Genomic DNA, 23,959 nt, shown 5'->3' with positions numbered 1-23,959 from the left:
AGCCTAGTTCCAGCGAGGGGACTACACCGTGCGTATATTTAGACGAATCACTTTGAGCCACTTTTGACTCCTCATCACTCAAAAACTACTGTGCATTAACACTTCAAATTTGGCTCATGTGTTGAGACTTGCAAGATATGCATCAGTTTCAAATTTCATAAATATGCCTCAAACGGTTCTTTAGATATTGACGTCCAAAAATCTACATGTCTGACCTATAGACCAAATTCTAACCACTTCCAGATGACCTCGAAGGTTCAAATTTGGCATCCAGAAAGGTAGTTATGTAAATACAAAGGAACAAATAAAAAACCAGTAAATTTTAACATTTCACATGTGATAGAGATAGATAGTAGTGCTCTAAATATCGATTTTTGAACGTCAATACCTAAATAACCGTTTGAGGTATATTTATGAAATTTGAAGCTGATGTATATCTTCCAAGTCTCAATACATGAGCCAAATTTGAAGTGTTAATGCACAGTAGTTTTTGAATGATGAGGAGTCAAAAGTGGCTCTAATTGGTTCGTCTAAATATACGCACGGTGCAGTCCCCTCCATGGAACTAGGCTTAACATGCTCCCGCATGTCTATAGTGTTTGCTCAATGTTGATTTAGTCGATTTTCTCCTGATGGGAACATGTAAGACAAAAATAAAATTTCCAATTTTACAGACCTTCTAGAGCAGATGCCGCAAAAACTATACAAGATATAGAAAAACTTGACGGTCTCACCTGTAGCAAATTGAATAAGCTTTTTTTGGTTCATAGTAGTCATGTCACTAGGACGCATAGTTTCCGAGGATTAAGCGAAAAACCGAAAAGTGGTACCTTTAAACCCCCCTCTCCCCGCCGGCTCAAGGGCTAAGGGCGGGGACTTTTGCTATGTTCACCACCTAACTAGGCTAAATAAAGTCCCGAGGTCAGAAATTGTGTTCCACGGATTTCTCTCTACACCGTCGTTAAGGCATTCATTGACTGGACTAATAGTATTCTACCTAATTATATGTGTAGTAAAGTCTATCATGGTTACGTATTATAAGTAGCTAGTTTGTGTCCTCATTAATTGTTACCGTGAAATAAAATACAATTTATAAAAACAGCACTTTTATTACATTTTTGTATCGCATCTATTAAATGTTGTGTAAAGGACTAACAAATTGTTTCATTAAAGACTAGGAATGTTTCACAACTTTGCCTAAAGGTTAGTAGAATTAATTAAATTAAATGTGCACTATTAAGTATGTACCATATTTATGTATGTATGTATTTTAAGAAGATATGAATGTTATATGAGGTGCATTCCGCCTAAACAATTAATAAAAATTTGCCATAATGTTTTGGTGAAGTTTTAACACTTGGAAATATTTTGAAGTCATTTTTTCACATAAAATAAGACATGAAAACATGAACCTAAATATAATGTAATAATTTAACATTTTAGTAATTTAAAACTCTTGTTTAACAAACATAATACTGTTCAAATAAAATATCAATAAACAATTTTAGCATTTTTTTCATTAATTCAAATTTTATGTCAAAGTTTTTCATCATAGCAAATTCTCTCGCTTCTGAATAATAACTTACATCTAACTTAGTTTAGTGAGTAGTGTAATAAATAGTATTTTACCTACACAGATAAGTCTATTCTGTGGCAGCATTATCTATGAAAGCAACGTCAAAATGTCGCAGTGTTTTTGTTAAAAGTAGAAATATAGAAAGACTGTCAAATTGACATTGTTCATAGATAATGTTGTCATTTATACGACAATTTTACCATATTTCCTGCTTGTCAGAAACACATTCTGCCCATTCGAATAACCTTGATTGATTTCAGGGCGATAGTACAAAAAGTGATGATCACGAATAATAGACAACCCTGTATGGATTTTGTATACTTTGACCAATGTATCAATCTACCGTTTGTATCAAAATATTATAAGAAAATTCTACTACATATTTTGTATGGATAATTTTATTGAAAAATTTTAACTGTTTTACTGGGAATTAAAAGATTGGAAAAATCAATGTATTAAAATTCATTCAAGACTAAAAATGAGCATAGAACAGTCATCAAGCAAATATCGTCCACATGTTGTAAGAAAGTACAATATAACGATAAAGGTACGTAAAGACCTTTTTTTGCTTAGTGCTATACTGTTCTGTGACATTTGCGTCCCTTTCTCGCTTACGCTCAGCCTAAAACAATTCACCTCCGAATCATTTTGGCCTCTTTAATGTTTAAAACTTATTGTATCTGCATAAAGCATAATTATGGTGGCATGCACCAGTTAAAAGTTTAAATAAGCATAGCTCTTCATTTGATATCATATTTTAACCCAATGCATTCCATGTTACATGGAAACATTTTTATAAAAAATAGCAACCATGCGACGCTAGGATATACCATCGAAAATTCTAAATTCCAGTCATTTATTATTTTATTCCATTACTACTTCATATTTTAACTCCTCAAATCGTCTGTAGGACGGCTCACCGTAAATAATTTCGAAAAATATGTTTCTTTTCTATAGTTTATCATTCTAGGTGGCGCCACTGTGTTAGCCAGTAGCGAATGGTAGGACTTTACGTGCCAGTGGTGCCAAATGGTGAGCGTAATTACGGAAGCCCTCGCTAAATCGACAGCACATTCTAGAAAATAAAATAATCAACAGATAAATTAAATTTCTTCAATCTCTAAATAGGTTGGAAAAAATTACATTGTAAGTGTCAACATTTTCATCATACATTATACTATAGATCTAGCGATTAACATAATCAGTGCCTGAGGTATGGAAGCGGCACGGGAGGGTGTTTTTGTAACTTTAAACGCTAATGCTATATCACGCCATAATATATTCAACATCAAATAAATCGCACCTTCCGCAACGCGAACTTTAAAGATTTTCTTCTGACATAATCATTGTGCCCCAACAATATTGGTGTTATTTGAAAGCCCAATAAATATCCATAGAGTAAAACACATTCAATTTTTTTATAAACAAAGGTACCATAAATGTGACTTGAAAAAAGGCCTCACTTGGGGCTCACCTCTGGGATCAATTAGACCAATTTTTGTGGTTATAAAACCAAATAATGATCTTACGTGTCCTTTTTGACAGATGGATAGCGATTAATCATTAATCCCAATTTAACAGTTTTATAGCCATAAAAGTTGGCTCAAGCGTAACTACCTATTTTTTGTAGAAGTGACTTCTAAAAACACATTTTTGGGGTAAAAACCTTTCCTTAAAGGCTTCCACAGACCAAACGCAGGTCAGAAGCAGTGCGGGTCAGTTGCAGCGCAGCTGAGGCACACTGAAAGCAGCGCAGTTTCAAAGCAGTTGCAACGCGGACGGTTGTCAAAAATTTAAATATTCGAAAACCGCTTTACCGCTGCTACCGCCCTGCGTCCGGTGTGTCATGGTAATATGGCCGCCATAGTAATACAACAGCGCGGGCCCGCGTTCGCGCCGCTTCTGTCCCGCACCCGCGCCGCCTCGTTTGTATTTCGGCAGTTGCAGTGCGGCGCGGTTGGAGCGCGGGCCCGCGTTCAAATTTGGTGTGACATACTTCAAAGAGTTTCTTGTATTACAACTTGCGCGGGCCCGCATTCAAACTGCGCTGCTACTGCCCCGCGTTTGGTCTGCCCAAGGCTTTAATGAAATGAAGTTTAGAACTAGGCTTTTAAATGGAACCAATGTTGGTGGGAAGTGGGGATGCTTACGTTTGAGAAGTGCTTGTTGCGGGAGGTGCGTTTTATTTGATGCCGAGTGTATATCAATGTCACCCCTCCGGTGCCGCTCGTTACCTCAGGCTCTGACTAAATTAGAAAGAAAGAAAGAAAAAATGTTTATTCAGTATCATCTAGATATATCTAGTATCTAAATTAGGCGCTAAACTTATAAAACAGTAGGACCCTTCATACCCATTCCTAGCGTCGTTTCACCCAATCCCAGCGCCGCTCTCACCCAATCCCATCCACGTACCATACAATCTCAGTGTATCTCGTAGGTGCTGGTGACCTTGGTACAAGCAAACTGGTTGCGGCCCACTCGCTTCCCGTTGAGAAGGATCTGCATCGGGTTGTTCACGCGTATCGATTTGAAGTCGTATTTCTGGGGAAAATTAAAATACTAAGTTAGGAATAGCAAGTTAGGAGAGTGTAAAATAATAGTAAAAAAAATTGTAATAAAATTGTAAAAGTTGTTTTTATTCTTGCAGCCAGGTTTCTGAGTTTGCTCACGGAGTCCGTCAATTCTGTTATACAACGTGACATATCTATTACATAACTCGCATCCACGATATAAAGCGAAAGTCCGGCGCCAAGTCTTGCTCAGTTTGCTCATTAAGTCCAGCAGCAAGTTTAGACAGTTTACTTACCAAGTCCGGGGCAAGTGTTGGCCAGTTTGCTCACCAAGTCCAACGGCAAGTGTTGCTTAGTTTACTCACCCAAATTCCGCGGCAAGTGTTGCTCAGTTTTTCCACCAAGTCTAACAACAAGTGATGCTCATTTTGCTCACCAAGTCTAGCAGCAAATATTGCTCAGTTTGCTGACCAAGTCCAGCAGCAAGTATTGCTCAATTTTCTCACCAAGTCTAGCAGCAAGTATTGCTCAATTTTCTCACCAAGTCTAGCAGCAAGTATTGCTCAGTCCGCTAACCTAGTCTAGAACTCAGGAGGTGAGTGTTGCTCAGTTTGCTCTCCAAATCCAGTGGCGAGTGTTGCTTAATTTAACAGACTTAATAAGTCAACAGACTTGGTGAGCAAATTAAGTAATACTCGTCACTCAGTTTGCTCAGTAAGTCTAGCGTTAAGTGTTGCTCACCAAGTCCGGCGAGTCGCGCTTGTGCACGCTGAGCCGCGGCTCGGGGATGCACACGCAGTCGCCGATGATGGCGCCGCGCCCGTCGGCCCAGTTGTACACCGTCACGCACGCGCATTGCATGCTCTCATCTACTAACGAATGTGCTGCAAGCGATTGTTGCTCAGTTTGCTCACCAAGTCAAGCAGCGAGCGTTGCTCAGTTTGCTCACTAAGTCTAGCGACAAGAATTGCTCAGTTTGCTCACAAAGTCAAGCAGCGAGAGTTGCTCAGTTTGCTCACCAATTCCGGCGGCAAGTAATGCTCAGTTTGCTCACTAAGTCTAATGACAAGCGTTGCTCAGTTAGCTCACCAAGTCAAGCAGCGAAACTTGCTCAGTTTGCTCACCAAGTCCAACAGCAAGTATTGCTCAGTCTGCTTACCAAGTCTAGCAGCAAGTGTTGCTCAGTTTGCTCACCAAGTTTAACGACAAGTGATGCTCATTATGCTCACCAAGTCTAGCAGCAAGTATTGCTCAGTGTGCTCACCAAGTCAAGCAGCGATAGTTACTCATTCTGCTCACCAAGTCTAGCGACAAGTATTGCTCACTTTTCTCACCAAGTCTAGCAGCAAGTATTGCTCACTTTTCTCAGCAAGTCAAGCAGTGAAGGTTGCTCAATCTGCTCACCAAGTCTAGCTGCAAGTATTGCTCAGTTTGCTTACTAAGTCTAGCGGCAAGTATTGCTCAGTTTGCTCACCAAGTCCAACAGCGAGTGTTGCTCATTCTGCTCACCAAGTCTAGCGACAATTATTGCTCACTTTTCTCACCAAGTCAAGCAGTGAAGGTTGCTCAATCTGCTCACCAAGTCTAGCGACAAGTATAGCTCAGTTAGCTCACCAAGTCCGGCGAGTCCCGCTGGTGCACGCTGAGCCGCGGCTCGGGGATGCACACGCAGTCGCCGATGATGGCGCCGCGCCCGTCGGCCCAGTTGTACACCGTCACGCACGCGCATTGCATGCTCTCGTCCACTAACGAATGTGCTGCAAGCGAGTGTTGCTTAGTTTGCCCACCAAGTCAAGCAGAGAGAGTTACTCAGTCTGCTCACCAGGTCTAGCGACAAGTATTGCTCAGTTTGCTCACCAATTCCGGCGGCAAGTAATGCTCAGTTTGCTCACCAAGTCCGACAGTGAGTGTTGCTCAGTTTGCTCACCAACTCCGGCGGCAAATAATGCTCAGTTTCCTCACCAAGACCGACAGCGAGTGTTGCTCACTTTGCTCACTAAGTCAAGCAGCAAGTGTTGCTCAGTTTGCTTACTAAGTTTAACGACAAGTACTGCTCAGTTTGCTCACCAAGTCCAACAGCAGTGTTGCTCACTTTGTTCACCAAGTCCAACAGCAGTGTTGCTCAGTTTGCTCACTAAGTCTAGCGACAAGTATTGCTCAGTTAGCTCACCAAGTCCGGCGAGTCCCGCTGGTGCACGCTGAGCCGCGGCTCGGGGATGCACACGCAGTCGCCGATGATGGCGCCGCGCCCGTCGGCCCAGTTGTACACCGTCACGCAAGCGCATTGCATGCTCTCGTCTACTAACGAATGTGCTGCAAGCGATTGTTGCTCAGTTTGCTTACCAAGTCTAGCGATAAGTAATGCTCAGTTTGCTCACCAAGTCCAACAGCAGTGTTGCTCAGTTTGCTCACTAAACCTAGTGACAAGTAATGCTCAGATTGCTCACCAAGTCCAATAGCAGTGTTGCTCAGTTTGCTCACCAAGTCCAACAGCTAGTATTTCTCACTTTTCTCACCAAGTCAAGCAGTGAAGGTTGCTCAGTTTGCTCACCAAGTCTAGCGACAAGTACTCAGTTAGCTCACCAAGTCCGGCGAGTCCCGCTGGTGCACGCTGAGCCGCGGCTCGGGGATGCACACGCAGTCGCCGATGATGGCGCCGCGCCCGTCGGCCCAGTTGTACACCGTCACGCACGCGCATTGCATGCTCTCGTCTACTAACGAATGTGCTGCAAGCGAGTGTTGCTTAGTTTGCTCACCAAGTCAAGCAGTGAGAGTTGCTCAGTTTGCTTACCAAGTCTAGCGACAAGTATTGCTCAGTTTGCTCACCAATTCCGGCGGCTAGTAATGCTCAGTTTGCTCACCAAGTCGAACAGTGAGTGTTGCTCAGTTTGCTCACCAACTCCGGCGGCAAGTAATGCTCAGTTTGCTCACCAAGTCCAACAGCAGTGTTTCTCAGTTTGCTCACTAAAACTAGTGACAAGTGTTGCTCAGTTTGCTCACTAAGTCTAGTGACAAGTATTGCTCAGTTTGCTCACCAATTCCGGCGGCAAGTAATGCTCAGTTTGCTCACCAAGTCGAACAGTGAGTGTTGCTCAGTTTGCTCACCAACTCCGGCGGCAAGTAATGCTCAGTTTGCTCACCAAGTCCAACAGCAGTGTTGCTCAGTTTGCTCACTAAGTTTAGTGACAAGTGTTGCTCAGTTTGCTCACTAAGTCTAGTGACAAGTATTGCTCAGTTAGCTCACCAAGTCAAGCAGCGAAGGTCGCTCAGTCTGCTCACTAAGTCTAGCGACAAGTATTGCTCAGTTTGTTCACTAAGTCTAGCGACAAGTATTTCTGAGTTTGTTCACCAAGTCCGGCTACAAGTATTGCCTAGTCTATTCACCAAGTATAGCACTTCTAGCGGCAGGTATAGCTCAGTTAGCTCACCAAGTCCGGCGAGTCGCGCTTGTGCACGCTGAGCCGCGGCTAATAATGTGGTAATGTGGGGACCGGGAGTTGTCAATGAAAGTAGTTTATACTGTACGATGCGAGTATATTGTGTCTCAGTTTGCTCACCAAGTCTAGCAGCAAGTATTGCTCAGTTTGCTCACCAAGTCGAACAGCGAGTGTTGCTCAGTTTGCTCACCTTGTCAAGCAGCGAGAGTTGCTCAGTTTGCTCACTAAGTCAAGCAGCAAGTATTGCTCACTTCTCTCAGCAAGTCAAGCAGTGAAGGTTGCTCAATCTGCTCACCAGGTCTAGCAGCAAGTATTGCTCACTTTTCTCACCAAGTCTAGCGACAAGTATTGCTCACTTTTCTCACCAAGTCTAGCGACAAGTATTGCTCAGTTTGCTCACCAATTCCGGCGGCAAGTAATGCTCAGTTTGCTCACCAAGTCCGGCTACAAGTATTGTCCAGTCTATTCACCAAGTATAGCACTTCTAGCAGCAGGTATTGCTCAGTTAGCTCACCAAGTCCGGCGAGTCGCGCTTGTGCACGCTGAGCCGCGGCTCGGGGATGCACACGCAGTCGCCGATGATGGCGCCGCGCCCGTCGGCCCAGTTGTACACCGTCACGCACGCGCATTGCATGCTCTCGTCTACTAACGAATGTGCTGCAAGCGAGTGTTGCTCAGTTTGCTCACCAAGTCAAGCAGTGAGCGTTGCTCAGTTTGCTTACCAAGCCTAACGATAAGTATTGCTCAGTTTGCTGACCAACTCCGGCGGCAAGTAATGCTCAGTTTCCTCACCAGGTCTAGCAGCAAGTATTGCTCACTTTGCTTACCAAGTCTAGCGACAAGTATTGCTCAGTTAGCTCACCAAGTCAAGCAGCGATAGTTACTCATTCTGCTCACCAAGTCTAGCGACAAGTATTGCTCACTTTTCTCACCAAGTCTAGCGACAAGTATTGCTCACTTTTCTCACCAAGTCTAGCAGCAAGTATTGCTCAGTTTGCTCACCAAGTCAAGCTGCGAGAGTTACTCAGTTTGCTCACCAAGTTTAACGACAAGTGATACTCATTCTGCTCACCAAGTCTAGCGACCAGTATAGCTCAGTTAGCTCACCAAGTCCGGCGAGTCCCGCTGGTGCACGCTGAGCCGCGGCTCGGGGATGCACACGCAGTCGCCGATGATGGCGCCGCGCCCGTCGGCCCAGTTGTACACCGTCACGCACGCGCATTGCATGCTCTCGTCTACTAACGAATGTGCTGCCAGCGAGTGTTGCTTAGTTTGCTCACCTAGTCAATGCTCAATTTGCTCACCAAGACTAGCTATTTATTGTTCAGTCTGCTCACCAAGTCTAGCGACAATTATTGCTCACTTTGTTCACTAAGTCCAGCGACAAGTATTGCTCAGTTTGCTCACCAAGTCCGACAGCGAGTGTTGCTCACTTTGCTCACCAAGTCTAGTAGCAAGTGTTGCTCAGTTTGCTCACCAAGTCAAGCAGCGAGAGTTGCTCAGTTTGCTCACCAAGTCTAGCGACAAGTATTGCTCAGTTTGCTCACCAATTCCGGCGGCAAGTAATGCTCAGTTTGCTCACCAACTCTAGCGACAATTATTGCTCAGATTACTCACCAAGTCTAGCAGCAAGTGTTGCTCAGTTTGCTCACCAAGTTAAACGACAAGTGATGCTCATTTTGCTCACCAAGTCTAGCAGCAAGTATTGCTCAGTTAGCTCACCAAGTCCGGCAACAAGTATTGCCCAGTGTATTCACCAAGTATAGCACTTCTAGCGACAAGTATTGCTCAGTTAGCTCACCAAGTCCGGCGAGTCCCGCTGGTGCACGCTGAGCCGCGGCTCGGGGATGCACACGCAGTCGCCGATGATGGCGCCGCGCCCGTCGGCCCAGTTGTACACCGTCACGCACGCGCATTGCATGCTCTCGTCTACTAACGAATGTGCTGCAAGCGAGTGTTGCTTAGTTTGCCCACCTTGTCAAGCAGCGAGTGTTGCTCAGTTTGCTCACCAAGTCTAGCGACAAGTTTTGCTCACTTTACTCACCAAGTCTAGCAGCAAGTATAGCTCAGTTTGCTAACCTAGTCTGGAACTCTGGAGGCGAGTGTTGCTCAGTTTGCTCACTAAGTCTAGCTGCAAGTATTGCTCAGTTAGCTCACCAAGTCCGGCGAGTCGCGCTTGTGCACGCTGAGCCGCGGCTCGGGGATGCACACGCAGTCGCCGATGATGGCGCCGCGCCCGTCGGCCCAGTTGTACACCGTCACGCACGCGCATTGCATGCTCTCGTCTACTAACGAATGTGCTGCCAGCGAGTGTTGCTCAGTTTGCTCACCAAGTCAAGCAGCGAGAGTTGCTCAGTTTGCTCACCAGGTCTAGCAGCAAGTATTGCTCACTTTTCTCACCAAGTCAAGCAGCTAAACTTGCTCAGTTTGCTCACCAAGTCCAAAGGCAAGTGTTGCTCACTTTGCTCACCAAGTCTAGCGACAAGTACTCAGTTAGCTCACCAAGTCCGGCGAGTCCCGCTTGTGCACGCTGAGCCGCGGCTCGGGGATGCACACGCAGTCGCCGATGATGGCGCCGCGCCCGTCGGCCCAGTTGTACACCGTCACGCACGCGCATTGCATGCTCTCGTCCACTAACGAATGTGCTGCAAGCGAGTGTTGCTTAGTTTGCTCACCAAGTCAAGCAGAGAGTTGCTCAGTTTGCTTACCAAGTCTAGAGCGACAAGTATTGCTCAATTTGCTCACCAATTCCGGCGGCAAGTAATGCTCAGATTGCTCACCAAGTCCAGCAGCGAGTGTTTCTCAGTTTGCTCACTAAGTCTAGCGACAAGTATTGCTCAGTTTGCTCACCAAGTCGAACAGCGAGTGTTGCTCAGTTTGGTCACCAAGTCTAGTGACAAGAGTTGCTCAGTTTGCTCACCAAGTCAAGCAGCGAAACTTGCTCAGTTTGCTTACCAAGTCCAAAGGCAAGTGTTGCTCACTTTGCTCACCAAGTCTAGCGACAAGTATTGCTCAGTTTGCTCACCAAGTCTAGCAGCAAGTATTGCTCAGTCCGCTAACCTAGTCTAGAACTCAGGAGGTGAGTGTTGCTCAGTTTGCTTTCCAAATCCAGTGGCGAGTGTTGCTTAATTTAACAGACTTAATAAGTCAACAGACTTGGTGAGCAAATTAAGTAATACTCGTCGCTCAGTTTGCTCAGTAAGTCTAGCGTTAAGTGTTGCTCACCAAGTCCGGCGAGTCCCGCTGGTGCACGCTGAGCCGCGGCTCGGGGATGCACACGCAGTCGCCGATGATGGCGCCGCGCCCGTCGGCCCAGTTGTACACCGTCACGCACGCGCATTGCATGCTCTCGTCCACTAACGAATGTGCTGCAAGCGAGTGTTGCTCAGTTTGCTCACCAAGTCAAGCAGCGAGAGTTGCTCAGTTTGCTCACCAACTCCGACGGCAAATAATACTCAGTTTTCTCACCAAGTCCGACAGCGAGTGTTGCTCACTTTGCTCACCAAGTCTAGCGACAAGTACCTATTGCTCAGTTTGCTCACCAAGTCTAACAGCGAGTGTTGCTCAGTTTGCTCACCAAGTCTAACAGCAAGTATCGCTCAGTCTGTTCACCAAGTCTAGCTGCAAGTATCGCTCAGTTTGCTCACCAAGTCCAGCAGCTAGTGTTTCTCAGTTTGCTCACTAAGTCTAGCGACAAGTATTGCTCAGTTTGCTCACCAATTCCGGCGGCAAGTAATGCTCAGTTTGCTCACCAACTCCAACAGCGAGTGTTGCTCAGTTTGCTCACTAAGTCTAGCGACAAGTATAGCTCAGTTAGCTCACCAAGTCAAGCAGCGAAACTTGCTTAGTTTGCTCACCAAGTCCAAAGGCAAGTGTTGCTCACTTTGCTCACCAAGTCCAACAGCAGTGTTTCTCAGTTTGCTCACTAAGTCTAGTGACAAGTATTGCTCAGTTTTCTCACCAAGTCTAGCAGCAAGTATTGCTCAGTTTGCTCACTAAGTCTAGCGACAAGTACTCAGTTAGCTCACCAAGTCAAGCAGCGAGAGTTGCTCAGTTTGCTCACCAAGTCTAGCTGCAAGTATTGCTCACTTTGCTCACCAAGTCTAGCGACAAGTATAGCTCAGTTAGCTCACCAAGTCCGGCGAGTCCCGCTGGTGCACGCTGAGCCGCGGCTCGGGGATGCACACGCAGTCGCCGATGATGGCGCCGCGCCCGTCGGCCCAGTTGTACACCGTCACGCACGCGCATTGCATGCTCTCGTCTACTAACGAATGTGCTGCAAGCGAGTGTTGCTCAGTTTGCTCACCAAGTCAAGCAGAGAGAGTTGCTCAGTTTGCTCTCTAAGTCTAGCGACAAGAATTGCTCAGTTTGCTCACAAAGTCAAGCAGCGAGAGTTACTCATTTTGCTCACCAAGTCTAGCGACAAGTATTGCTCAGTTTGCTCACCAAGTCTAGCGACAATTATTACTCAATTTGCTCACCAAGTCTAGCAGCAAGTATTGCTCAGTCTGCTCACTAAGAATTGCTCAGTTTGCTCACCAAGTTTAACGACAAGTGATGCTTACTTTGCTCACCAAGTCTAGCGACAGTTACTCAGTTAGCTCACCAAGTCCGGCGAGTCCCGCTGGTGCACGCTGAGCCGCGGCTCGGGGATGCACACGCAGTCGCCGATGATGGCGCCGCGCCCGTCGGCCCAGTTGTACACCGTCACGCACGCGCATTGCATGCTCTCGTCTACTAACGAATGTGCTGCAAGCGAGTGTTGCTCAGTTTGCTCACCAAGTCAAGCAGAGAGAGTTGCTCAGTTTGCTCACCAATTCCGGCGGCAAGTAATGCTCAGTTTGCTCATTAAGTCCAACAGCAGTGTTGCTCAGTTTGCTCACCAAGTCAAGCAGAGAGAGTTGCTCAGTTTGCTCACCAATTCCGGCGGCAAGTAATGCTCAGTTTGCTCATTAAGTCCAACAGCAGTGTTGCTCAGTTTGCTCACCAAGTCAAGCAGAGAGAGTTGCTCAGTTTGCTCACCAATTCCGGCAGCAAGTAATGCTCAGTTTGCTCACCAAGTCTAGCAGCAAGTATTGCTCAGTTTGCTCACCAAGTCCGGCAGCAAGTATTACTCAGTATGCTCACTAAGTCTAGCGACAAGTACTCAGTTAGCTCACCAAGTCCGGCGAGTCCCGCTGGTGCACGCTGAGCCGCGGCTCGGGGATGCACACGCAGTCGCCGATGATGGCGCCGCGCCCGTCGGCCCAGTTGTACACCGTCACGCACGCGCATTGCATGCTCTCGTCTACTAACGAATGTGCTGCAAGCGAGTGTTGCTCAGTTTGCTCACCAAGTCAAGCAGCGATAGTTACTCATTCTGCTCACCAAGTCTAGCGACAAGTATTGCTCAGTTTGCTCACTAAGTCTAGTGACAAGTGTTGCTCAGTTTGCTCACTAAGTCTAGCGACAAGTAAAGCTCAGTTAGCTCACCAAGTCCGGCGAGTCCCGCTGGTGCACGCTGAGCCGCGGCTCGGGGATGCACACGCAGTCGCCGATGATGGCGCCGCGCCCGTCGGCCCAGTTGTACACCGTCACGCACGCGCATTGCATGCTCTCGTCCACTAACGAATGTGCTGCAAGCGAGTGTTGCTCAGTTTGCTCACCAAGTCAAGCAGCGATAGTTACTCATTCTGCTCACCAAGTCTAGCGACAAGTATTGCTCAGTTTGCTCACTAAGTCTAGTGACAAGTGTTGCTCAGTTTGCTCACTAAGTCTAGCGACAAGTAAAGCTCAGTTAGCTCACCAAGTCCGGCGAGTCCCGCTGGTGCACGCTGAGCCGCGGCTCGGGGATGCACACGCAGTCGCCGATGATGGCGCCGCGCCCGTCGGCCCAGTTGTACACCGTCACGCACGCGCATTGCATGCTCTCGTCTACTAACGAATGTGCTGCAAGCGAGTGTTGCTTAGTTTGCCCACCAAGTCAAGCAGCGAGAGTTACTCATTCTGTTAACCAAGTCAACCAGCGAGTTTTGCTCATTCTGCTCACCAGGTCTAGCAGCAAGTATTGCTCAGTGTGCTCACCAAGTCAAGCAGCGATAGTTACTCATTCTGCTCACCAAGTCTAGCGACAAGTATTGCTCACTTTTCTCACCAAGTCTAGCACCTAGTATTGCTCACTGTGCTCACTAAGTTTAGCGACAAGCATTGCTCAGTTTGCTCACCAACTCCGGCGGCAAATAATACTCAGTTTCCTCACCAAGTTCGACAGCGAGTGTTGCTCACTTTGCTCACCAAGTCTAGCAGCAAGTGTTGCTCAGTTTGCTCACCAAGTCTAGCGACAAGTATTGCTCACTTTGCTCACTAAGTCTAGCGACAAATAATACTCAGTTTGCTCACCAAGTCCAGCAGCGAGTGTTGCTCAGTTTGCTCACTAAGTCTAGTGACAAGTGTTGCCCAGTTTGCTCACTAAGTCTAGTGACAAGTATTGCTCAGTTTGCTCACTTTGCTCACCAAGTCTAGCAGCAAGTATTGCTCACTTTTCTCACCAAGTCTAGCAGCAAGTGTTGCTCAGTTTGCTCACCAAGTCTAGCTGCACTTATTACTCACTTTGCTCACCAAGTCTAGCAGCAAGTATTGCTCAGTTTGCTCACCAACTCCAGCGGCAAATAATACTCAGTTTGCTCACCAAGTCCAGCAGCGAGTGTTGCTCAGTTTGCTCACTAAGTCTAGTGACAAGTGTTGCCCAGTTTGCTCACTAAGTCTAGTGACAAGTATTGCTCAGTTTGCTCACTTTGCTCACCAAGTCTAGCAGCAAGTATTGCTCACTCTGCTCACCAAGTCTAGCTGCAAGTATTGCTCATTTCGCTCACTAGTCTAGCGACAAGTACTCAGTTAGCTCACCAAGTCCGGCGAGTCGCGCTGGTGCACGCTGAGCCGCGGCTCGGGGATGCACACGCAGTCGCCGATGATGGCGCCGCGCCCGTCGGCCCAGTTGTACACCGTCACGCACGCGCATTGCATGCTCTCGTCTACTAACGAATGTGCTGCAAGCGAGTGTTGCTCAGTCTGCTCACCAAGTCAAGCAGCGAGCGTTGCTCAGTTTGCTCACCAGGTCTAGCAGCAAGTATTGCTCACTTTTCTCACCAAGTCTAGCAGCAAGTGTTGCTCAGTTTGCTCACCAAGTCTAGCTGCACTTATTACTCACTTTGCTCACCAAGTCTAGCAGCAAGTATTGCTCAGTTTGCTCACCAACTCCAGCGGCAAATAATACTCAGTTTGCTCACCAAGTCCAGCAGCGAGTGTTGCTCAGTTTGCTCACTAAGTCTAGTGACAAGTGTTGCCCAGTTTGCTCACTAAGTCTAGTGACAAGTATTGCTCAGTTTGCTCACTTTGCTCACCAAGTCTAGCAGCAAGTATTGCTCACTCTGCTCACCAAGTCTAGCTGCAAGTATTGCTCATTTCGCTCACTAGTCTAGCGACAAGTACTCAGTTAGCTCACCAAGTCCGGCGAGTCCCGCTGGTGCACGCTGAGCCGCGGCTCGGGGATGCACACGCAGTCGCCGATGATGGCGCCGCGCCCGTCGGCCCAGTTGTACACCGTCACGCAAGCGCATTGCATGCTCTCGTCCACCACAGCGAATGTGCTGGAAATTAACAAATAATTCAATTTAGAAAACATCAAACATACTCAAAATTAATTAAATCAGAAATGAGGAGATCCCTAGGAGAACTAGAGTGACTGTCATAGCCCGCAGAATCGCTAAAATCAAGTGGAAGTGGGCGGGGCACATAGCTCGAAGAGCTGATGGCCGCTGGGGCAGGAAAGTTCTTGAGTGGCGACCACGAGCCGGAAGACGTAGCGTGGGCAGGCCTCCCACTAGGTGGACCGACGATCTGGTGAAGGTCGCGGGAGGTACCTGGATGCGAGCGGCGCAGGACCGGTCTTTGTGGAAATCCTTGGGGGAGGCCTTTGTCCAGCAGTGGACGTCTTTCGGCTGAAACGAACGAACGAACGAACTCAAAATTAAACCTGTCGTTGTAGAAACGGGATAAAGACCGCTTATTTGGTTAGGGGCCTCCGCTAAAACTAGCGTGGGTGCACACTGTTTCGCAGCGAGTACCCGCGCGAGTTAATGTATGGAAGTGCAACCGCGTGCGCTGCTCATATTAATTTTCGATACAGAATCAGAACCGCGTGAGGGCGCCCGCGCGAGTTTTAGCGCAGGCCCTGAAGCGAACGAACTAACGAAATGTATAGAATGTGCCCGGAAAAAGTGTAAGGCTCGCCATACACGGACAGCTCGAGCAGTTAGTCAGTGATCAACATACACGGACCGCTCTTGCAGTCAAGAGTCAACAGCTTGAAGCTGCCAGTGATAACTGCTCGAGCAGTTGGTATTAACTGCTCAACAAATCACAAGCGCGCGCGCCGTGGAATGAAAAAAGTGGGCGGAGGTAACTGCGCGAGAGCTGTCGACAGCTCGAGCAGTCAGTGTATGGCTGGCGACTGCTTGACCGCACGATAAAAATTCACCGTGCTGCCGACCGCCCGAATCAGTCGCTCGAGCGGTTCGTGTATGTGCGTCCATAGAACTCTGCAGTTCACTGTGCAGTCGCAGCTTGAAGCTGTCGACCCTGACTGCTTCAAGCGGTCCGTATATTGCCGGCCTAAAAACCAAGAATTTTCTAGTTTATGTACACACTCACAAGGGCACGGCGCTCTCGCTGTGTATGGAGCCGATGACCCTGGCCAACAGTACTTTGCCCTCGTTGGCTCCCTCCTGCAGCGAGTCGATCCTCGTCCAGCGTCACAGTCTATGGACATAGTGGCTGCTAGTCTATAGTTGCTACACTCACAAGGGCACGGCGCTCTCGCTGTGTATGGAGCCGATGACCCTGGCCAACAGTACTTTGCCCTCGTTGGCTCCCTCCTGCAGCGAGTCGATCCTCGTCCAGCGTCACAGTCTATGGACATAGTGGCTGCTAGTCTATAGTTGCTACACTCACAAGGGCACGGCGCTCTCGCTGTGTATGGAGCCGATGACCCTGGCCAACAGTACTTTGCCCTCGTTGGCTCCCTCCTGCAGCGAGTCGATCCTCGTCCAGCGTCACAGTCTATGGACATAGTGTCTGCTAGTCTATGGTTGCTACACTCACAAGGGAACGGCGCTCTCGCTGTGTATGGAGCCGATGACCCTGGCCAACAGTACTTTGCCCTCGTTGGCTCCCTCCTGCAGCGAGTCGATCCTCATCCAGCGTCACAGTCTATGGACCTAGTGTCCTCTTAGTCTACGTCACGTACGTCCAACGTCATTGTCTATGGACCTAGTGTCCTCTTAGTCTACGTCACGTACGTCCAACGTCATTGTCTATGGACCTAGTGTCTGCTAGTCTATGGTTGCTACACTCACAAGGGCACGGCGCTCTCGCTGTGTATGGAGCCGATGACCCTGGCCAACAGTACTTTGCCCTCGTTGGCTCCCTCCTGCAGCGAGTCGATCCTCATCCAGCGTCACAGTCTATGGACCTAGTGTCCTCTTAGTCTACGTCACGTACGTCCAACGTCATTGTCTATGGACCTAGTGTCCTCTTAGTCTACGTCACGTACGTCCAACGTCATTGTCTATGGACCTAGTGTCTGCTAGTCTATGGTTGCTACACTCACAAGGGCACGGCGCTCTCGCTGTGTATGGAGCCGATGACCCTGGCCAACAGTACTTTGCCCTCGTTGGCTCCCTCCTGCAGCGAGTCGATCCTCATCCAGCGTCATTGTCTATGGACATAGTGGCTGCTAGTCTATAGTTGCTACACTCACAAGGGCACGGCGCTCTCGCTGTGTATGGAGCCGATGACCCTGGCCAACAGTACTTTGCCCTCGTTGGCTCCCTCCTGCAGCGAGTCGATCCTCATCCAGCGTCACAGTCTATGGACCTAGTGTCCTCTTAGTCTACGTCACGTACGTCCAACGTCATTGTCTATGGACCTAGTGTCCTCTTAGTCTACGTCACGTACGTCCAACGTCATTGTCTATGGACCTAGTGTCTGCTAGTCTATGGTTGCTACACTCACAAGGGCACGGCGCTCTCGCTGTGTATGGAGCCGATGACCCTGGCCAACAGTACTTTGCCCTCGTTGGCTCCCTCCTGCAGCGAGTCGATCCTCATCCAGCGTCATTGTCTATGGACCTAGTGTCTTCTAGTCTACGTCACGCCACGTCTAGCGTCATTGTCTATGGACCTAGTATCTGCTAGTCTATGGTTGCTACAACACTCACAAGGGCACGGCGCTCTCGCTGTGTATGGAGCCGATGACCCTGGCCAACAGTACTTTGCCCTCGTTGGCTCCCTCCTGCAGTGAGTCGATCGGCGTCACGTCTAGCGTCACCGATTTCCGTGCTCCGAATGTGTGGAACGTGCCAGGAGTGTATGGACCCAGCATCTTCTTGTCTATGGACTGTTGAACAACATTAATGTTATAGGAGATCGATCAATGCTACATAATGATGTGTTTGAATAATACAAATGTTAAAGATATTTCTTGACAACTTAGTCAATATTCACAAATGATTTCATGTAAAAAATTATGCATCGCCCCAGAAGATACTTTATCAAAAAAAAAAACAACCGAATTGAGAACCTCCTCCTTTTGTTGAAGTCGGTTAAAAATTGATCACCAACTTACTGGTGCCAGGAATCAAACCAGGAATTAGTCATTGTCAATATTGATAAAATATTATGAACAACAGTAAGCTCGTACCTGCACCATCTGCTGTATTTTCTTCCCCTTCAGCTTTCCTCTAGTTCGCACCAACTCATCAGCACTGGTGAGGTACTGCGAGAGGCGAGCTAACTCTTGCTTCGGCGGGCCCCATGGCGGGTCCAGGCGGCACGCGTATTCGAAGTTCTCTAACGCTTCAGCATATTGCTCTTCGTACTTCAACGCCTGAGAAAAAATGATATTTCATTCAACACCCTGCCACAAAGTAGCAACTAGTACAGAGCCTTGTTGGAGCCCTCTGACTGACTGGCAAGTATGAGTAGGATAAAGTAGTTACAAGAATTTTATTAACTTTCAAGGGACCTACCCAATTAAGGTTGCTTGAGGTTTATTAACTAGCCCATAATTTGTTATGTAACATAATAAGCAGTAAGCAGTCAATGAATCCTAATTTTCAATTGAATGAATACTGGTGGGTTAAATTCCAGCCTCAGCCTCAGGCTCGATTTTTTTAAGTTATTTATAATTTAGTTTGAATGACTTCTGTTTTTAATGTGTTTCATTTATTTCATACTTACAATTCCTTTATTATAATAAAGATCTGGCTGCCCTTTAGCGATAGGATCCATCCAAGCCTGTTTGTACGCACTCATACAGGACTTAAGAACAGCCGGATCCTGGGAAACCATGAAGAATTGGCACAAGTATGCATTTCCGAGCACAGACCATGAAACGCCATCTTTTATGTCTTGAGCTACTGCCTCTTTAGCCAATTCTACACTCTTGAGTATAGCTGCTGTGGCTTCTTTTAGCTTCCTTTCACCACTTTCTTGACGAAGTATTATTGACAGGCAGCGTAAGGCGAGGCGGTTGCGTTCCTGTAAAAATTAATGAAATTATCAAACCATACACAATTTAAAGAGTAGTAAAATAAAATGTGTATTAAACTAACATGTTTTAAAGCACCCTCGAAGCTGGCTTTAGCATCTTTTACGTTCATATTCTTCCAGTAACATTCTCCAAGTTCATTCCAGGCGTCAACCAAGTGCGGATTTAGTTTCACTGCTTTGCTGAGACACTGCGTTGAGCGGGAATCATACGTTGGACTTATATTGTAGCAGCGGCCTTTCATGTAAAGGAACTGAGCTCGCAGAGAAAATGGTATTTGTGTATCCACTGAAACATTGAGTATGTTTACATGTGTAGATTCATAATTATGCAATAAAAATAGTAATTACTAGTACGCCTGTATTCACAAACATTACTATGAGGTCTCACAGTGAGCGTCGAGCCATGGACGCACAGGGTGACACACAAACCAATCACAGAACTCTATTCAATGTTGTGCTTTCGATTTTCTGCTTCACTTAAGGAAGTATACTTTGTGAATACGGGTGTTAGTGACTTACCATCAATACTCTCAAACTTTTCGACCAAAACATTTTTTTTCTCCTCGACTAACTTATTCTTTTCGGTTGCCATTTCAATGGGATGATTTTCGAAAAACATGTCCCTGAATTGGTACAATTCTTGCAATTCTTTCTGTAAAACATACATAAAAAATAGCTAATGTAACAGGTGGAAGATTACGTATGACGGTGTTCTTTGCAATACAGATATAAATAGATCACGGAAGAACACAGCCTTAATTGCATTAGCAGGCTCTGCATAGGAAATGCGTAAATACTTAAATTTAATAAGTAACTTTAGTGTGAATTAGGGAGCAAGGAAGAAAGGAATAATATGACATAAAAGGGACAAAAAAATGGGATACTAAGTAGGTATCCCATTTTAATTTTAAGACATTGGGCTTAACTGGGAAGCAAAAATGGATCATATTAAACTTATTTACAACATACTCGCGTACATAAAACTCCAAACATTATTAACCATTGATTTGAGAAATATTAAAGAACTGTTTGAAATTAAATTAATTAACCATACCGTAAGTCCTTCGATGACTTCTGCGGCATTTTCCATAAATAAATCGGTTTCGTCTTCTGACTCGCGCGACATGACTTCACTTGTTAGAATTTAAAAATCTTCAATTTCAGCACAGATGGTTCAAGATATTTTTTCAACAAACAAATCAACAACAAAAATGTCAACTTGTTTCAAATGTCATCTGTCTGTGTTTGTGACAAAAGAAACGTCATTGTAAATCTGACATATTTTTATCATTCATTCATTCGTTCTCAGCTGAGTAAACACTGTGCCACTGATGCCATATCTACCAACTTTTTGGTAGATCTACCACTTTTCACTTCAGTCTACCTATCTACCACCCTAGACCTAAAATCTACCTATTTTTTTAATTTTCACATATCACCACAATGTCGCGTAAAACCCGACAATAATTAGCCACCCTGAGCCCCGATTACGGTAATTTTTAACGTCAACAATCCAGACACGCTTCTCGATTCTGCGATACGATTGGTCGTTCAACAGCGTACGTCAGCTGTTTTGACCAATCGTATCGCAGAATCAGAAACGCGTCTGGATTGTAGACGTTATAAAAGTTACCGTAATCGGGGCTCAGTTCTCTTCTTACTACTTAGTCTGTGGCCCAAACGTGTGAAGCCAAGTTTATAAAAAAGTCTGTGGTAATTATTTATTTCTCTCTCATCTGTGACACAATCTGTGATGATCTGTGTGTCTTTTGGATTTGGATTGTGTGTGTGTGTGTGTTAAGCTTGCTATGTTGCGAAATAGAGTGATTTTAATGAATATTTTCTTTGCTCCTCGAAAACTCCGTTTAAACGGTGCTTGCATTAATTAGCGGTTGCGTGGCGTGTATTTCTTTTTAATAATGGATATCAAACAATGGGCAGTCTAGTGAAGAACATTTAAAATTATTTAATAAAAATAATATTATTTTTATTTTTATTAAATAATTTTAAATGTTCTTCACTAGGCTGCCCATTGTTTGAAAATTATTTAATAAAAATAATATTTTTATTATTTTTATTTTTACTAAATAATTTTAAATGTTCTTCACTAGGCTGCCCATTGTTTGATATCCATTATTAAAAAGAAATACACGCCATGCAACCGCTAATTAATATTTTACGAACAGACCATGTATTTTTAATCTTAATTTTTTTTCTAAGTTGAGGTGGTAGATCTACCAATTTTGCATTTTACATTCTACCAACTTCTACCAACAATTGGCACATAATCTACCAATTTTCTAAAATTTGGGTTGGCAACACTGCACTGTGCGTGCGTGGTGCATGCATTTGTGACTTGTGTGCACTGTGGGGGATTTCCTTTCGCATCTAATGTAACATTATTTTTACTATTTTGAACGTTTGGACATTATAATATCTATACAGTTGATTAATATTAATGTCTCATCTTCTCTCATTGACCTGTGCGGTGTGCTGAGCGAGCAGTACCTACCTATAATCAAGAATTTACCTAAAAAGTTTGTTTTGTTATCAGTGCAGTGTACCCTTGTTTAAGGCACAAAAAAAAACATGGCGTATTACGAAGACATAATTTACGACAAACATGAATTAAAGTGCACGTTGTGTTCCGAACATATTGAAGACAAAAACCATTTAATCGAGGCTCATATTAATAGCGGAGACCACGAACTTACGGAACTGTTTATAACTCTTGCACGTCATAGTATTGTGGTCCATTCCAATCATTATTATTGTAGAGTTTGCTGTGAGTTAATGGACATATTAACAGCTGTTCCCCATATCGAAAAGTCGTACCATGAAGAAAAGTTGAAAGAATTTCAAAATATAATTAACAAAGATGGTGGATTTTTAGATTATCTTGATAGATCATCTAAAACTGAAAAACTAGTGGATTTAAAATGTGCACTATGTGACTGTGTTGTACCATTTGAAAAAAGACTACTTGAAGAACATCTTGCAACTGAGAGGCACAGGCGAGCCCGTGCGATTGCTGTTTCGGCCTTGAATGGTATATTTTCTGTTGAAGGCAGCAAAGACGATTTATGGTGTAAATTTTGCAAAGTTTACTTTGAAAATTACATTGAAAATATTTTTATCCACGTCACAGAAAACGTGAAACATTATACTGAGTATAAGAAAATACTCAGTTTAATAAAAAATAAAAATATATCAATTGAAAAATACTTAATGGACCCTAAAGAAGATAAAGCTTTTTGTAATAAGTGTGACGTACCAGTTGCGTGCAATGTTGATAATCTGGAAAGACACATCAAGGGGAAGTTACACAATAAGTAGAGAACCTTACCACATTACCTACCTAATTATTTTAAAACTGTAATTTAAAGTACTTAGCTAATAACATTTTTGATGTACACTTACTTTTAAATTTCTATTAATTGTATTCTTTTATGTGAATTGTATTCATTTTTTTTCTCTTTAATACTGTATTATTAAATGTGTAAAATAAACTGTTTTTTTATTCACTACGGTTTGTGTATGAAATAAAGTACATATTTTTTATATCTCCTATGATCCTATCCTATTATTTTTTGAGGCTCCTGCAGTTCAAAACTTTAAACTTATCGGTCTATTCCACTTTGATCACTTGATCACCCAGGTGATCAAAGTGGACTCCAAGCGACAGTTTGGTGTGCTTTGATCACCCATGGATAAGATAACCTGGGTGATCCGTGGACTCCAATTAAATTATTATTTTAGTTTCCTTTGATCACTTAAAAACCCTACCTAGACCCTAATAATTATCACTGCTACCGGTAGGATTGGATGGATAATAATTTGCTTACCTACTACGTGAAAGCTAAATAACCTTACAGCAGGTTCCCACTAGTCGGTTGTCGGATCCGTATTTTAATCGGAGGTTCCAGTGGCAGAGCATTTGTATGTATGTTACGGTCAAAGTGATAAATGTGAAAATTATGAATAATCGCCGGTTATTATGAATAATTACCGCATGATTTGGTAAATGTGATTAATATGAGGTCATTTATGTGTGTATAAAACTAAATAGGCGCACCTTAACCTATTTTTCACTTTAAATCAAAACATTATGTTATAGGCATCATGGAAAAGTAATATTATGCAAGAAACATTCCAAACTCATTATGCCAAATTATATTAATATATGATATCTAAACGTTCAAAAGTTTGGCTGTACACGAGCACGTACACAAGATGTTGTTCTCTTTTATGAAATTTGTTAGTACCTACTAAGGTTGAATTATTAAATAATCACTGTTAAATGTGATTAATTTATCACTTTTACCGCGACTGTCGGTAATTATTCATAATAACCGGTTATTATTAATAATTTTCAATTTATCACATTAACCGTAACATGTATATGAAGCTATTCACACTTATTGGAAACCGATTTTATGTCGGCTCCGACAAGAAATGTCGGGTGTTTTGCCAGCCCTCTACGCCCGGAAAAAATCGTGTTGGATCTCACTCGCCTATGATTTAAGAATGGCGCTGTTTAAGTGTTTACATTTGTCGGATGTCGGGGCTGATAACCCTCTCCCCGCCACCCCAAATCTTGTGTATTGGTAGTTTATACTCACTGATATCGACATTCTAAAACAATTGAAAAACTTAATTTCGTCACCTCTTAATCTCAATTCTGTTATTAAGTTCTGAAATGTTCCTAAACTAAATCTTTCCCTCAGGATTGGTTGCACCCAATATTTTCTTTCCTTGGCTGTATTTCGTCTTCTCAAATAATAATACATCATAACTAAGCTTCGTCGACGTCCATCGAGTACAGTCGCCTCCCGTAGAGTAAAAATG

The 23,959-nt window shown here is 44.8% G+C and overlaps 2 protein-coding genes across 5 annotated transcripts; both read right to left on the bottom strand.

Moving 5' to 3' along the window:
* Positions 1-1,089: 1,089 nt before the first annotated feature.
* LOC135081096 (tetratricopeptide repeat protein 5-like) lies at positions 1,090-10,159 on the bottom strand. 4 transcript variants are annotated; one of them, XR_010259125.1, is made up of 3 exons: positions 5,701-5,828; positions 3,928-4,117; positions 1,090-2,651 (listed from the first exon to the last, which is right to left on the bottom strand). XR_010259125.1 is itself a non-coding variant. In XM_063975828.1 (3 exons), the coding sequence occupies exons 1-2, from the start codon at positions 5,818-5,820 to the stop codon at positions 3,998-4,000; spliced, it is 240 nt and encodes a 79-aa protein (XP_063831898.1). In that variant the 5' UTR covers positions 5,821-5,828; the 3' UTR covers positions 1,090-2,651; positions 3,989-3,997. The 4 variants fall into 4 exon arrangements, 3 of the variants coding, with proteins under 3 accessions (XP_063831898.1, XP_063831897.1, XP_063831896.1); XM_063975828.1 differs by having other exon boundaries at positions 3,989-4,117; XM_063975827.1 differs by lacking the exons at positions 1,090-2,651; positions 5,701-5,828 and adding an exon at positions 10,026-10,159 and having other exon boundaries at positions 3,400-4,117.
* A 7,410-nt stretch (positions 10,160-17,569) lies between these two features.
* Positions 17,570-20,419, bottom strand: LOC135080939 (tetratricopeptide repeat protein 5-like). The gene is made up of 7 exons (XM_063975659.1): positions 20,166-20,419; positions 19,631-19,763; positions 19,174-19,397; positions 18,800-19,099; positions 18,261-18,446; positions 17,779-17,957; positions 17,570-17,663 (listed from the first exon to the last, which is right to left on the bottom strand). Exons 1-7 carry the CDS (start codon positions 20,235-20,237, stop codon positions 17,570-17,572), a joined length of 1,188 nt encoding a protein of 395 aa, XP_063831729.1. The 5' UTR covers positions 20,238-20,419.
* Positions 20,420-23,959: the final 3,540 nt, after the last annotated feature.

Source organism: Ostrinia nubilalis, chromosome 19, assembly GCF_963855985.1.
Source record: "Ostrinia nubilalis chromosome 19, ilOstNubi1.1, whole genome shotgun sequence".
Classification (NCBI taxonomy): Eukaryota; Metazoa; Arthropoda; class Insecta; order Lepidoptera; family Crambidae; genus Ostrinia; species Ostrinia nubilalis.
Note: the sequence above shows the minus strand (reverse complement) of the source record. Positions and strands in the feature narration are given on the sequence as shown.